Genomic DNA, 16316 nt, shown 5'->3' on the forward strand with positions numbered 1-16316 from the left:
ATCACGGTGCAACTTGATGGACAAGTTGTTGCCATTCCAAACAAGCTCCTCCAATCATTAATGTCAATACTGCCACACTTCAAAAGGAGACTTTCAGAGTGTTTTGGATGCATTCTCTTTGCCCTTTCCTGGAATTTAAATAATTTAAGAGTTGAGAAAATAGGGCCTGGCACAGGAGGCAGTTTTCAGCCATTTGGGCAAATGTCCAGTCAAGTGAAGCGGTTTTGCAGGGTTTTTAATCTGAAGACATGTGGAGCCAGGTTTAAAAAGGACACTAGTTTGTATTTGATAGTCTTCCCATTGGATGTGGCCACGGCATTGCTGATGGGAATTTCTCTAGCTCTTTATGTGGTACTCATACACAGTCCAGATCTCACGAAGCAATAATGACAACTGTACTGCACATTAGGACTTCTGTTGACATTCGGAGCTCTTTGTTGTCAAACTTTCGCTGCTGTAGTTTGTAAAAGGCTGAGTTGGAGCAGCTGATCCAGTGTTGTATCTACTCATCAACATTTGAGAGAGGTGGCTGCCAAGGTATGGGAGATGAAGTGGTCAACATATTCCAGAGTCTCTCCTTCAATATAAATAGGAGGTGGTATATCTGGCTGACCAGGTGTGGTTGAGATGAATTTTGTTTTGGCAACATTCAAGTATAGGCCAAGTATCTTTTATGCAGAACTTAAGGAGAGAGATGGCTTGCAGATCTGGTGTAGAGAGGGCAACAAAACATTGTAGTCATCTGCAAACTCTAGACTGTGTATATCTATGATGGTCAGTTTAGTTTTGGCACAGAGGCAACTGCGATTAAAGAGTTTTCCATCTCGACAGCATTTAACATGAGGGCAGTTGATATTTGATGTGTGAATAGTTACTGTCAGATGGATTGTAACTTGTATGGGAATTTTCACACAGCTTTGTTTGACCTCAGGTCAGATTCCAAAGGCTTCTGTTTCAGATCTCCCACTCAACACAGTTGCAGCTATGTCATTAGGAAGCAATTGCAAGTTTCTTGGACATCTAAATCTTTGGAGCACAATGCAGACAGAGTAATGCGGTTTACCGAGTCAAATTATTTGGTCAGGTTGATGAATGCCATGAAGAATCCTCAACATTTTTATTTCTATTTGTCTGGCAACAAAGACCTTGTTTCTAGGTACCTCTGAAATATCTAAAAGACGCATTTTTCTCTCTCTAGGAGGATTTCCTCAGGCACAGGAAGTATGCAGTTCAGGAGAATGTACATCAGGGGCTGGATTTTCCATCCACATTTCTGTTTCAGCATGTCGGCGAGATGCTCCGTTACGTCAGCTGGTCAATGGGGTTTCCCATTGTGGGGCATCCCCACCCAGTCGGGAAACCTCTGGGCTGCCGGCAAAACGGAGCATCCCGCCTGCGGAGAATGCAGCCCCAGGTCTTTCCCTGCTATGGACATGAGGGAAATAACTCTATAGTTACCACAGCATGACTGATCTACCTTCGTTACAACTGTCATATTTCTGAAGTCATTGGGGAATTCTTTTTCCCTCCCAATGAGTGCAAAGAGTCTTGATGCTGTGGTGATGTGCCTATGCGCTATATCATAGATGGATGGTGTGCGACCTCCAACCAGCAGGTGGCAGTGCAGACACACCATGTGGTCTCAAGGCCAAAGTCATGTGACCAGCTACTCCCATACAAGGTGAGACACATCTTGCCATCTTCAGAAGAGGACTGAGAGGGTGATGAGACATACAAGTGAATGGTCGGTGAGAGGTGCAGATTCCAGAGGAGTAATAAGCAGACTCCATGATAATTGCTATCTTACCACACGAGACTCAATAAAGATTCTGGTTTGGACAGGTCGAGGTGTTTGGTGGATTCCTTCGTAAAGTATAGAAGACCAAACACAACAGAGGAGTTAAAATGGACCAGCTTTAAAGGACTCAACTGAAATAGCATTGGGGCCTCGGGTGCTGTTGTTATTTATCTGTTTGATTGCTGGTTGCAGTTGTTCCATCAATCGTAATTCACTGTTAATTCTACCACAAAGCACTTGGAGAAAGCCTGGGAAGGGCAGGATTTTCTGTCTTCTTCTGCTGGCGGGATCTTCAAGTACCAGCGAAATTGCTGCCTCAGAGCGGGTTTCCAGGCTGCGGGGTGAGTGAGCCACAGACTTTGGTGGGACTGGAAGATCTCTTTGGCGGGCAATAGATCACTACATCCACTACGAAAATACAGGTCCAAGTATGATCTGTCATTGTAGATTCATAGTTGGGGAACTATTCTTTCCAGTGTTGAGACATGGCATTGACACACTTAAGGAAGGCACCATCCTGTGAGCGAAGTGAAATTTTGTAAATTGAATCTGAATGACAGAATCCTTACTGGACGGAAGGCCATTCTGTCGAGTGTGTCTGTGCTGGCTTTCCCCAAAGATAAATTCATGTACTGCCACTTCTCCATTCTCTCCCCACACTCCTTTTAAGATATTAAAGAAATTTAAGAGACCACTCTACCAATCGTGTCTGGGTCAGCTCAAAAACAAGCCTCCGAGCCAAATTCAATATTCTAGCACATCGTCCACAACCCTGAAGGTAATGGGACTTCAGGTGCATATCCAGGCACCTTTGAGGATTTCCACCCTTTCAGACAGTGAATTTCAGATTCCGACCACCCTCTGGATGAACACGTTGCCTCATCTCCACTCTAATTCTTCCACCAATCACTTTAAATCTATGCCCCTAGTCACAGACCTCTCTAAGGGAAATAGTTTCTTCCCATCCAGTCACAACATTGTCTCACTGAAATCACCCCTCCGCTTCCTCTATTCCAAGGAAAATGACCCTATCCTATCCAATCTCTCATCATTATCTTACCAGAACTGGAAAATTGCAGTTACTCAGAAATATCTTTTACACTCTCTCTCCAGTACAATTACATCCTTTCTGTAAAGAGGTGACCAGAACTGCACACGGTACTGAGGTTGTGGCCTAGCTAAAGTTTTAGAAAGCTTCAGCATAAACTCCCTGCCCTTATATTTTAAGCCTCTGCTAATAAAAGGAAAGTATTCCATATTCTTTCTCAGCCACCTTATCAACCTGTCTACCACCTGGAGGGATTTGTGCACATGCATTACAAGATCACTCACTTCTGCTCCATCTGTGTCAATCCATTTTGCTACAGATGGTCCAAGTGACTTCAAAAAAGCTTTGCATGCCATGCTGGATCTCTTGGGCGTTCTCTTACCACCATGTGCCCTTTATTTTTCTGATTTTGTCTTTGGATGTCAGCTTTGCACTATTGAAATGCTGCCTGCTTGACCTGCGTTTTGAACCTGCACAATGATGGCTGCTGCTTTTTGTCCTCAGATCAAGTGATCCAGACATCACCTAGATATTTAACCCAAGCAATGATGTGCTTTGATCGAGGACACCTCCATGTGGTTTCGTATTTGTCCTTCTGGCAGAAGTGTTTGTCATAAAGAGGCTTTACTCAGCACACTTGGTCAGCAGAAGGACCACATTAGCTTTTCCCATCCATTTTTCCTGGACATCAAACTTATGATCAACACAGGCTTAGAGTCCCAAAGAAGATTTAAAAAAAATCTTATTTCAGATGGCAGAGAGGACTTCAACAAAGTCAGCATTTAACATTTCTTTAACATCTTCTTCTAACGTCTTCTTCAAGACAGAAGCACCAATGACAGTGGTATATTGGTTGTAGCTGAGGCATAGGTGAAATTTCAGGAGTCTTTCATTGATACATTTGAACGTTCTGGCAGTGCATCCAAGATTCTATTCCAGGTGGCAGAACCAACTCAGTGGACATAAAGGTTGCTGTGAATCTTTCCTTTCCAGTAAAGGTGTACCCCCTGCTTGCTCCTTCAGCTGCCCCTCCCTCAGAAGGCATATACCCTGAAGGTTGTAATAGAAATTTGGACTTTCGATAGCTCTCATCATACAATTGTAGTTCTTGTTTCAAGAGAGTCGTTCTCGAGATTATCCATGGTTATTCTAATAGTTCAAAATGCAATGCTTTCCTTTTTGACCAGAAAGATGAGTATCCTGTTTGATGTGGTTTCCCAACCAGGAAAAGCATATATGTCGAGCATCTTTTTCTACACGACTTGCCATCTGGGGTGAGCGGAGGGTACCCTAAAGAGAACAGCTCAGCCACAAATGCTACTTCCCAAAGATACCTCTGTCCCAACACAGGCGTCCAATTACTTTTCACATACCTTTTGCCCAAGTGCAGATTCTTGACATAAGACAGTTCTGTCTTCCATCCTACATGACTTGGCAAATATACCCTGGTTGAAGCCCTTGCATGATTTTGTTTAACGTCAGGACCATCATCGTCCACATCATCTTGACGGATTGATGATCAGATTTTGGTGATGTGTCAAACCGCAATGATTGGGATCACCTTGCCACTGCAACCGTTTCCGCCTTGACAGCCAGTCAGACACAGTGTTTCTTGGATTGAAGATAGCCACATGTTTCCTTTTGTACAGGTAGTTTAGTTGTTTTGCCACATGTCACCTGCGCAGAGCTTCCCCTGCCAATGGAATATATAAAGTAAACTGAAATTCCTACACTTCCAAAATTTAGCAACCACTTGTAAACAAACGAATTTCAGAAAATGTTGTAGAGCTTATTTGCCTCACTCCAATAAGGGCTGAGGAATGTGCAAGCAAGCAAAATTGTTCCATTGTCTATGACGCTTCAGGTACTCTGCCAGGCAGTAGTCATGTTATTTTGCTCCACTTTCTACTTAGGAACACTGACAACATCTAGAAAAAACCTTGAGTGGATTTTATTAGAAATTAAGGACAACAACGTCACATCCATGTCATGCAACAACTCCCAGTGTGAGTAACTATTGGCAATAAATCAGTATCTTAAACAGGGAAAAAGAATTCCCCAATGACTTCCAATTGAATGGGGGGACCTTTTCAACTTTATAGAATGGGAACAGCACAGGAGGCGGCAATTTGATTAATCGTTTTCATGCATCATGACCTGATATATCTGTCATTACTGTCCAAACAACACATATTCTAAATCTACGCTTGTTCTTTAAGGTAATGGGATATCAACTGTTATACAAGGCTGGTGGATCATTTGTAATTTTATATTTTACCGTAATGGTGGTAGTCGATCCGTCAGATTAAGTGAGTCTTTAGCACACCTACAGGGGAGACAGGGATATGTTGGGGGGAGGGGGGGGGGGGCACTCCTGATCATACAAGACAAATCCCCAGAAAGACTGGGGACATGAAGGGTCAAGAAGATTTAAGTTGCAAGATCTCTGTAATTTTTTTCTTTCAACTGGAGAGGGAAAAAAAACAAGAGGAGAGTAGAAAGAGAATGTAGCCAGGAAACCAAAAGGACAGTGCCTGGCAATCAGAATGTTGCAGATAGAAACTGGGGGTCGGGGTGGGGGAGGAGGTCAAAGGCTTCCTAGTGGGGCCACAGTTCTGGAACCATTAACTTCTGCCTCCATCTTGCTGCCCGGTTTTTTGAACCCTGAGAAACCTGCACAACAAATGTCAAATTTAAATTTGGAGTCCAACTGCACTTTGGGAGCTGGATATAAATATTTTAATTAAATATTTCATCTCTCCAAGATAGGAAATTTTCACACAAACCTTGCTGCCTGCTGTTGCAGAAGGGGCAGCCAATGCATGCAACTCAATCACGGTAATTATTTTGCACTCTGAAACCATAGCATAATGTGGGGAGGCAGTGGCATAGTGGCAGTGTCACTGGACTAGCAATCCAGAGACCCAGAGTAATGCTCTGGGGTCCCAGATTCAAATCCCGCCACTGCAGATGGTAAAATTTGAATTCAATAATGATGACCCTGAAACTATTGTTGATTGTTGTTAAAATGTCAGAGAGAGAAATCTGCATCCTTGCCTGGTCTGGCCTACATGTGACTCCAGATCCACAGCAATGTGGTTGACTCTGAAGTGCCCCTTCAAAGGAAATTAGGGATGGGTAATGAATGCTCGCCCAGCCAGCAATGCCCAATCCCATGCGAATAAAAAAAAACACTAACAATTACATTTACCAACAAATTGAGTACGACTTAATTGAAGTTTATGAGATGATGAGGGGGATAGATAGAGTGGACGTTCAGAGACTATTTCCTCGGGTGGATGTAGCTGTTACAAGGGGGCATAACTATAAGATTCAGGGTGGGAGATATAGGAGGGATGTCCGAGGTACGTTCTTTACTCAGAGTGGCTAGAGTGTGGAATGGACCGCCTGCTGTGATGGTGGAGTCGGACACTTTAGGAACTTTCAAGCGGTTATTGGATAGGCACATGGAGCACACCAGAATGACAGGGAGTGGGATAGCTTGATCTTGGTTTCGGACAATGCTCGGCACAACATCGAGGGCCGAAGGGCCTGTTCTGTGCTGCACCGTTCTATGTTCTATGTATAATACATAGGGAAAAGCTCTGGAACATTTATCTTCAATAAAAATATTCTTTGCTTAAAATTGGAACGGATTGCCTTACTGAGAAAGCTAGCTCACAGCGGAACGAACATAAGATTCTGACTCCATTAACCATTCAATAAAGTACAAAATCTATCTCTTTAATAAAACAAAATAGTTTAAACCTTGTTTAATGGCAGACATCAAAAGATTACCTTCCATCACAAATCTGATTGAAAGGTATTCTTCAGAGTTCTAGTTCTTATATTTGTACCCTGCTCACTTTAATAACTTGTCAAAAGTTTGTACTCATTTGCAGGTCTGCTTGTACATCTATGACACAGTAGTAATTATATTCATTAATCTGTTCAAAGAAAACACAGAAAATATGCTGATGGAAAATGTTAAAATGGCTCAGGGAAAATCATGTGAATCTACATCAGGATAAAAGTAAAGCAGATTCAATGGTTCCTTTGCCTAGTTGATGTATTCTTTGGGAATATTTATGGTATTTTGTTGGAAATGGACTCTAACCAAATCGTGATAGGATGTTTTCCTTGAAGCCACAAACATTCAGCTGTATCACCATACTTTCCAGGGTAGCTGTGACCAGATGTGATAGTCCTACTGGCGAAAGGACAGTGGAAACAGGAACATTTAAACACATTACTAAGGATGATGATAGAAAATAAAATGAAAACAGTTTGGGGTATCAGAGAACGTAAATAAGGGTAATGCTAGGGAATTACGCATTGCGAACGTGAGAAATTTCCTGATATTTAGATCATTCCTAGGCAATGAGAAGCAACATTTTATTAAAATGCAAATGTCACCACAGTCCCAGAGGACCATAAGCAGCTCTCCACTTTAAGAGCTGACTGGTGGTGCCTTAACCTGAGGATTACCACGCATCAGACAAGGGGCAAGGTTGAGAAGGCCTTCATGAATAACCTCAGCCAGTACAGGAACTCAACCCGCGCTGTTGGCGACGCTCTGCATCATGAACCAACTGAGCAAACCAATCCCAAATTATTGTCACACAGGAAACGAAGATCCTCAACTACAGGGGACCCAACTTTTACAGAGTAAACACAACAATATTTGTGAACAATCATTACATCCTCAAATGCCACATGACCATAGCTCCAGGAGCATGTCTAAATTTGGCAACCCTGTTACTAAATGAAACTGGCAATCATAAAACATACAGCATGCGTCTACAGAGGTACATTAATGCAGTGGCACTGTTCGAAAAATATGGTCCCAAATGATTTTACAGGAGAAAATTCCAGCCTCCAGCATGTATTTACATTCATAAAACTAGGGGCGGCAGCAGCAATGTCTGTACAACCGTCAATGTAAAATTTAATAACGGAAAGGGAGAATTTTTCTGTGTCGTCAGTCTCAAATCACTTCGTGCAATAGACACACAGTTCCTAATTGGACAGTGCCATAACAGGTCTTTACACTTCAGAACGAGATTGGATAGGCTACACTAGTAATGCCACATTCGATCTGTACAACTGCAAAGTTTTATCAGGGTCTTCTTGTAAACATGTAACTAGTCTTAACTTCCGCTAAGCATACTGCAGCAACCACATTCATAAAACCGAAGCTTCTGACAGCATTCAGAACCTACCACAAAGTGAAAGTACATTTTGCCCCTTAATAACGTCATTTTGTGATTTGGCTGGTCGGTTAAAGGGATTTGCAACGATAACGGCCCATAACATTCTGCAGCTTTAATGCAAACAATGGGAAGGTAATTACTATCAGTGATTTTCTACTTTGCTCTGCAGCTCTCCCAGTAAAAAAAATGGGCCGATGTAATTACCTCGGAGTGTGTTCTGTGTGGCTTAACTGAGCTGCGGGTGCTGCCGCGTCCACTTACCAGGCAAGCTTAAAGCCTTTCATCAGTGCAGTACACAGTGTCCGATATCCATAGTGTCTTCTCCCCAGTCACCAGGATGAACTCGCCACAACATGCTCGCATGCAACGGCGAGGACTCATTCACAAACGCAGCACAGCTTCTCAATCTGTGCCCCAGAAAGAGAGGCAAGTGCCTCACCTTCACTTGACACTTCAGTGCTGGCAACAGTTCTCGGAACGCTCACACAGTCTGCAGCTCCAAACTCTGCGCTAACATTCCACACCGAGCACGGGTGACTGAAGCAGGCTAACATTTGCCATTCGCTGCAGTAAGGATGGACCCATGTTATCACGGTCACCCAACCTTCCCGTTCCGAGAATGCCCGCAAATGAGTAAAGGATTAAATGCACCTTGTGCAGCCATCCAAAGCACACGTCACTGGAAATCGCTGGTGGCAGCTGTGAGTGTAATCTCTTAATCAATGCAGAAATGCTGCATGGAAGGGATCAAATGCGTTTCCCAGCCCCCACCGAGTCAAGATTTTAACTATCGCTGGCTAAATTTGCATGGGAACATACACGACCAAGTCTCAATTGCTAATGCAAATTAAGAAGGAAAAATCCATTCAATGTTATGTCATGACTCTTTTAATTGGAAAACATTAGAATCACGTCCACGCAAGCATATTTTGACTGTTAACAAAACATATCCAACAAAACTGAAATAAAGTCTCCACTGCAGTATGGATTTGGATTGTAATTTCCCTATAACTGCAGATTACTTTTAATTATACATCTAAATTAAATGACAAGAAATAGTAATAATTTTGTGAATTTTTCAAGCATTTCGACTTCATATCTCAAAAACACAGACAGATGGGAACACTTGCTCCTCGGGATGGGGTGTACAATCTATCTGGGACAACATTAAAAAAACACTTAAAAAGGTACCAGTGATTCAGCTCAAATAATTGTATCAATGTCTGAATTCCATTTATATTACATCTATCCACTACCAATAATCCTGTGAACAATAAGAAAATAAAGCACAAAACTGCTGCATAATTCACCAATTATGTTTTTCTGTGCATTTTATTGGCCTAATTTGAGACTGATCATAACTGCTTACCGTCTTATAGCTTATATTTATATAGCACCTGCAGTGTAATAGAATGTTCCAAGGCAATTTATGGCACCAAGCCACACAAGAAGGCATTCGGGCATGTCAGTTTTAAAAATCAATAATTTTGGAACTCAATATTTCAACATCACAGGGAACTGCTCTAAGAAACAGTTCACATCCTTAATCGTTCATGAACCAGGTTCTTAATTTTATTGCATGTTGCTGTGGGGAAGTAATAACTGGAAGTTATACATTTCCCAAAGAGATACAGTCATGTTTGGTCTGGCCTTAAGTGTAATATTATGACCGATTCAGAACAGCATGGAGTGGAGAGGGAGATGACAACATGTTGGCCAGCTCAGCCTGCAACTGATGCCATTAGCACAGTGCAGAAGCAGGAAATGGGATTTCATTCAAACAAAGTAGCTAATTGAAAAATATCATAAACTGCTCATATTACTTCTGAAAACAGGAGCACTGCTTTTATTATGCAAGTGTGTTTATTGAAAAAGGTGAGGGTTAACACATTTTGCAGCTACTTTGCAACTATATAATTTGAATAGCATAGAAATGGTGGTTGGGTGGAATGTCGCTGCACTAGAAATCCAGAGGATTTATAGCTAATGCTCTCATGTTCAAATCTCACCATGGTAGCTGGTGGAATTTAAATTCAATTAATAAATTGAAATTGAAAATTAGTCTCAGTAATGGTGACCATGAAACCATCATCAATTGTAATTTAAAACCCATTCTGGTTCACAAATGTGCTTTACGTAAGGAAATATTCCATCCTTACCTTCGTCTAACTTGTATGTGACTCCAGACCCACAACAATGTGGTTCATTCTCAACTGCCTTTGAAATGGCCGACTAAGCCAATCAATTCAAGGGCAATTAAAGATGGGCAACAATTTCTGGCCTTGTCAATGACACTCACATCCCATAAAAAATTTAAGTAAACAAATAATGAGGCCTATCTTTGAAAGCTGTTCTGTTAATATCACTGTCCCTCCTCTTTCCTCATAGCTCTGCAAAACTTTTGCTTTCCAAGTATTTATCCAGTATCTTTTTGAAAGTTTCTACCAAATCTGTTTACATCACCCTTTCAGAATCGCAATTTGTTGCATGTGAATGTAAATGCCGCCACAGTCCCAGAGGACAAAAGGCTGCTCTCCCCTTTGAGAGTTGACCGGTGGTGATCTAACCTGAGGGTCAGGCAAGGGGCAGGGTTGAAAAGCCATGGACTTCATGAATAACCACTGCCGGTACTGGAATTGAACCCACGCTATTGGCATTGCTCATGGCATGAGCCAGCCGTCCAGCCAACTGAGCTAACTGACCTACCTCAGTTGGCTGGATGGCTGGTTCATGATGCGGAGCGACACTAACAGCGTGAGCTTAATTCCTGTACCAACTGAGGTTATTCATCAAGGCCCTGCCTTCTCAACCTTGCCCCCAGCCCGAGGTGTGGTGACCCTCAGGTTAAATCACCACCAGTCAGCTCTCAAAGGGGAGAGCAGCCTATGGTCTGGGATTGTGGCAACATTCATTGCATAAAATACTATTCATCTACCCTCTGGTTCTCATGCAGATAATTTAAGTTGGTGTTCTGGATACCAAACCTATCGGTTGAATCTCTTCAACCTTTAGCTGTAACCAAGGCAAACGGGAAAGAATGAACTTCAGTGTAATCAATTCAATCACAGATAAAACTACAGATATTCAATGAATGAATGATGGAATAAAAAGTTACTGTCAGTAATACTATCTATAAAGCTACCAAAATGACATAAAAAACAATCTGGTTGTTGAATCTAAACTTCCCCCAGAAATTACCCAGCCTGCCACTTAGTTAAAGGCATTTCCCAGCAATGTTTACCTCATGTGAAGAACAGGAAAAAACAGCAAACAACATTCTGCTCTTGAAATGAAAAATGGAAATCGCTTATTGTCACAGGTAGGCTTCAATGAAGTTACTGTGAAAAGCCCTGAGTCGCCACATTCCGGCGCCTGTTCGTGGAGGCTGGTTCATCATCAAACAAAAAATTATTTCAGAAGTTATTTTTTGAAATTCCTGCTTATATCTTAATTTGCTGGATTCTTTGCTGAATTTATACACGTTTGCCAGATTGTGGGAAATGCAAACTTTGATAAATGTTCTTCTGAAATAGGAGCAGAAAATATGGGAGAAAAAGCAGGATATTGGCACTACGTGGCGAGCACATGCATTAGAGCTTGAATTGTCTTCTATGCAAACAGAGTACATCAAAATAAAACTGGTTTCTAAAAGTAGAGTGAAGTGCTTAATCTTCCAATCCTGAATCAATAAAAATGTTATTAATCTAAGTATGTTACATGCCTGTGTAGAAAAAGTTGAGTAGTTTGCCTATCACACGTGAAAATATTGCACCATAAGGTGTATTTTATAGTTGTTGAAATATCATATCCACAAATTAGAAAATGTTAAAACTATAAACTTTCTATTTCCAATCGCTGACCTGTCTTAGTGAAAATTAGTGGCCTTAAAGACACAACTGCACTTCAGCAATATCCAGATGTGTTGAAGTCCCCTGAATTAAGCAAGAGCCACCAAGATACAAGTATTTCCCTATTTATAGTACAGGATGTGCGTTACATAGCATAGTTTTTTCAACTTACTGTTAAGAACACTGCAATATTTGTTAATATAGATTCATATGACAATGTTCACATTTTTACAGTGGAGCTCAATCTCAGTGATGTGACAATTATTCTGCTCTTCACACCTTGATTCCTGAAAATAGAGTCACAAGCCTGGGGTAAAGATGAGGGGAATAAATAAAAGTCATTTTGAGAATCTGAACACCAGATCAATGAAACTAGGAGGCAGTGTAGACTTCCTCTGCTCTGTACGATATACTTGCAACAGAACAATCTACCACAAATGTGGTACATCGCAAATTCAAATAGGTCAAATAAAAATAAATTGCAGGCTGCAGGAAACCAGCAGAGTTGTTTTAGCAATAAATGCTGGAACAAGGTCCCGTACTGCACCTGAACGGGTTAATTTGTTTATAGGATATGCTGATCCACTATAGGTCTAATCCGTTCTTTATCTGACATTGTATTTTCTCAACGATCTCTTAAGGATTGCTGCTTAATGTCTTTTTCTGCTGTTTCCTGTTTTTCTAGTTAATCAATACGCCATTTGTGCAAGTTTTCAACAATGCATTAGATCAGATTTTAAAATCAGGACTTGTGAGATGATTTTCCCTGGTGCAATATCGCCACCCACATTTCCAATTTTCCCCAATCGTACGTCTACTGTCACTAACTGGAATACGACTATCTATGTATCAAAGTGTCATATATGGGCCCCAGTTTGTTTCACTGGCAGGCTGCAACCACTGCAAACCGATCATAAAGCCATCCCTGACCACCAACTCCACCACTGCCCAGCCAGTATGACATTTTGTCATCTGTTCGACCGAGGTTTGCAAACCAAAGACCTACAGATCTCCAAGAGCAATTTTTTCTATCGTTAAAACAGTACCCTCCTCTGCAACCATTATTTTCCCAGCTTTAGATTAATTTCACTCATCCCATTTGTTAAAAATTCCAACTGATTCAAAACTTAGCCACTTTATATGTTATACTTAGGCCTGCTCACCCATCATATCCATCCTAATTGGCCTGGATTGAAATCACAGAGTGACATGGTCACAATATGTTGCTGCGATGCAAAATAACAAGTCACCATAGTCTGAGATGACCAGAGGATGCTTTCCTTTTTAAGGGGGAGAGCTGACTGGTGATGACTACTAACAACTTTTTCTACACAGGCATGTAACATATTTAGATTAATAACATTTTTATTGATTCACTGCAAGGTTGAGAAGGCAAGCCTTCATAAATAATCTCAGCCAGTACGAGAATTGAACCCACATTGCTGGCCTTGCTCTGCATCACGAACCAGCTGTCTAGCCAAGTGAGCTAAACCGGTCCCCAGCTGGTATGAAAATTTGTTAAATTTATAGAAAGTTGCAAACATTTGAGATGAAAGTGTTTTGAATGCTGATCATTTCCCCCCATTTAATCACATTGGGGTAATACAGCTCAGCCTGATTTTCTCCTCTTACATCTTCCACAGTGTCCTAGGCCCAACTATCTTCAGCTGCTTCATCAATGACTTTCCTTCCAACCTATGGTCAGATGTGGGGATGTTCGCTGACGATTGCACAATGCTCAGCACCATTTGCGACTCTTCAGACACTGACGCAGTGGACGTGCAAATGTAGCAAGTTCAGGACAATATCCAGGCTTGGACTGACAAGTGGCAAGTAACATTTGCGCCACACAAGTACCAAGTAATGACCATCTCCAATAATAGAGAATCAAACCATCGCCTCTTGACATTCAATGGCTATACGATCACTGAATCCCCCACTATCAACATGCTAGAGATTACCATTGACCAGAAACTGAACTGGATTGGTCATACAAATACTGTGGCTACAAGAGCGGGTCAGAGACTACTGTGGCTACAATGCAGAAGTCAACTGTGTGATGGAATACTCCCCACTTCATACATTTACAACCACACTCAAGAAGCTCGACCCCTCCAGAACAAAGGAACGTGCTTGATTGGCACCCCTTCCACAAACATTCACTTCCTCCACAACCAACATACAGTAGCAACAGTGTGTACAATCCATAAGAGCCACTGCAAGAACGCACCAAGGCTCCTTAGGCAGCACCTTCCAAACCCACCCACTACTTTGAAGTTTCTCTCCAAGTCACTCACCATCCTGAATTGGAAATATATCACCATACCTTCAATGCCATTGGGTCCAAAAACCTGGAACTCCCTCCCAATGAGTGTACCCAAACCACATGGACCGCAGTGGTTCAAGAAGGCAGCTCACCACCACCTTCTCAAGGGCAATTAGGGATGGGCAACAAATGTTGGCCCAGCCAGCAAAGCCCACATCCTGTAAAAATGAATTTAAAAAATAAATTTGTTTTGCCCCTACAAGCACCTTCTAAAGTTGACTAACTTGCCACAAACCAAGTCTCGACATGCAATGCGCTTTGGCACTACTTCCAGGTGGAGTAGAGGTGCCCACTGAACCATTGGAAGGGCCACAATTGCATGTCTAATCCTCACAGATTCAGCAAACTAATACCTGGCCAGCATGTTGCAATTGTTTAGAGAAGTATAAAGGTCACTGGTTAAATCAGTCAAACCTGTCACATAGTTAAGATAGATTGAGTCATTATCACAAACATGTTAGAAGTGAAAAAATATTTTCAATTCATTCATGGGCTGAGGGGCCGCTGAGAGGGTCACCACTTATTGCCCATCTCGAATTGTCCCCAAGAAGATTGTTATTTAAAAGGGGTCCCAGTGTTCAAGAAAAAACTATGGCAAAATGCTTTTCAGTTCAGAGCATAAGATGACTTAGAAAAGTTGTGACCATTTTCATCATTCAAAGATCATATGCAGAAGATAAGCACCGATTTCCCCAAATATTTTCACAGCGCAGAAAAAACAAATGTTGATCAACTTAAAAATAAAATCACTATTCCAGCAGGGATTGAGATCATTCTAAAATATTAACAGAATAAAAACCAGAGAAAAATTAGAAACTGGGCTTTTGTTTTTTTACAAACTAGGTTGGAGAGGAGGTGGAGCATTGCTCAGATAACGGATAAGAAAAATCATAAATTCTCTCCACTTCACAAATTACACTCTACATTCTTTGCCCAGATTTTGCTTTCCCACCAGGTTCCATCTGCATTTAAAAAAACTAGTTGCACTGGAAATTAGCTCTACTTGGATTTGTGTCAAATCACATTCTCACCTGCACACCAACAATGAAGGACATGTGTGGAATATACAGAGCTCAGCTGGGTAATACTGTAGGTTTAAATTACATTCCGTCAATCGGCTGTATGGTATTGTCCTTCACACTGACATTCAGACACAAAATCGCAAAAATTTGCAACAGCTGATACTAAATACTGTTATTAAGACACAGACATGCACTTCATTTTCTCAAAGATTATTACAGTAATCAAAATGGAAACGGGACTATGTTTTCTTAATTTGATCTTTGTGGGCAATTGATACTTTTTAGCTCGAAGGTTGAATGAGATTTCTACATTATATAATCATGATCTTTTTTTAAATATTCAATGTGGGTGTCACTAGCTTGGCCAGCATTTGTTGCCCATCCCTAATTGCCCTCATCTGAGTGACTCGCTCAGCCATTTTCAGTGGGGGGAGGGGGGGGCAGTTAAGAATTAACCAGTTGCTGTGGGTCTGGAGTCACGTCGGCCAGACCGGGTAAGGATGGCAGATTTCCTTCCCTGAAGGATGTGAGTGAACCAGATGGGTTTTTTCGACAACGTCAATGGCTGCATGGTCATCACCCCTGATGGGATTCGAACCCAGGATCCCAGAGCATACCTTGGGTCTCTGGATTACTAATACAGTGACAATACCACTAGGCCAACGCCTCCCTACTATTACACTACGATCAGGGACTCAGTCTTCACTTTAAAGTTCAATTCAATAAATTTATTTAAACTTCACGAAGCATTTTCAAACATCTGTCATAGTTTGTTATGTGGTCCAGCCAATGCACTATGCTCGATTGTGAATCAATGGTGAATGCTGTGTAATAGGCACAATTTTGGAACCTGAGTGGGGAGACACAAGAGAGGGAAACAAAGATAGAAATGAAAGAAAGGTGGAAGGCAGAGTAAACAAGGTCAGGCAGCAATTAGGGCAAAAGTACAAAACATTGTGTAAAAACGTTAAAAAGGGTAGTCTAAAAGCACTGTACCGGAATGCACGGGGCATTAGTAGGAAGGTCGACAAATCAAAAAGACTATATGATTGTGATTATGG

The 16316-nt window shown here is 41.5% G+C and overlaps 1 protein-coding gene across 14 annotated transcripts in view; it reads right to left on the reverse strand.

Moving 5' to 3' along the window:
- Positions 1-16316, reverse strand: part of gramd1ba (GRAM domain containing 1Ba) — an 808348-nt gene that overhangs the window by 267645 nt on the left and 524387 nt on the right. The window contains exons 1-2 of one of the 14 annotated variants that reach the window (XM_038778918.1): positions 8321-8708; positions 4220-4539 (exon numbers count right to left, since the gene is read on the reverse strand). The exons of 12 other annotated variants lie outside the window; for them this stretch is intronic. Coding sequence is in view for 1 of the 2 variants with exons in the window: in XM_038778915.1 (XP_038634843.1) it covers positions 8321-8343 (23 nt within the window). In the remaining variant the exon portion in view is untranslated. Of the gene's footprint in view, positions 1-4219; positions 4540-8320; positions 8709-16316 lie in introns of those variants that run through there. One more of the 14 variants, XM_038778915.1, reaches the window with a different exon arrangement.

This window comes from Scyliorhinus canicula, chromosome 19 (genome assembly GCF_902713615.1).
Source record: "Scyliorhinus canicula chromosome 19, sScyCan1.1, whole genome shotgun sequence".
NCBI lineage: Eukaryota > Metazoa > Chordata > Chondrichthyes > Carcharhiniformes > Scyliorhinidae > Scyliorhinus > Scyliorhinus canicula.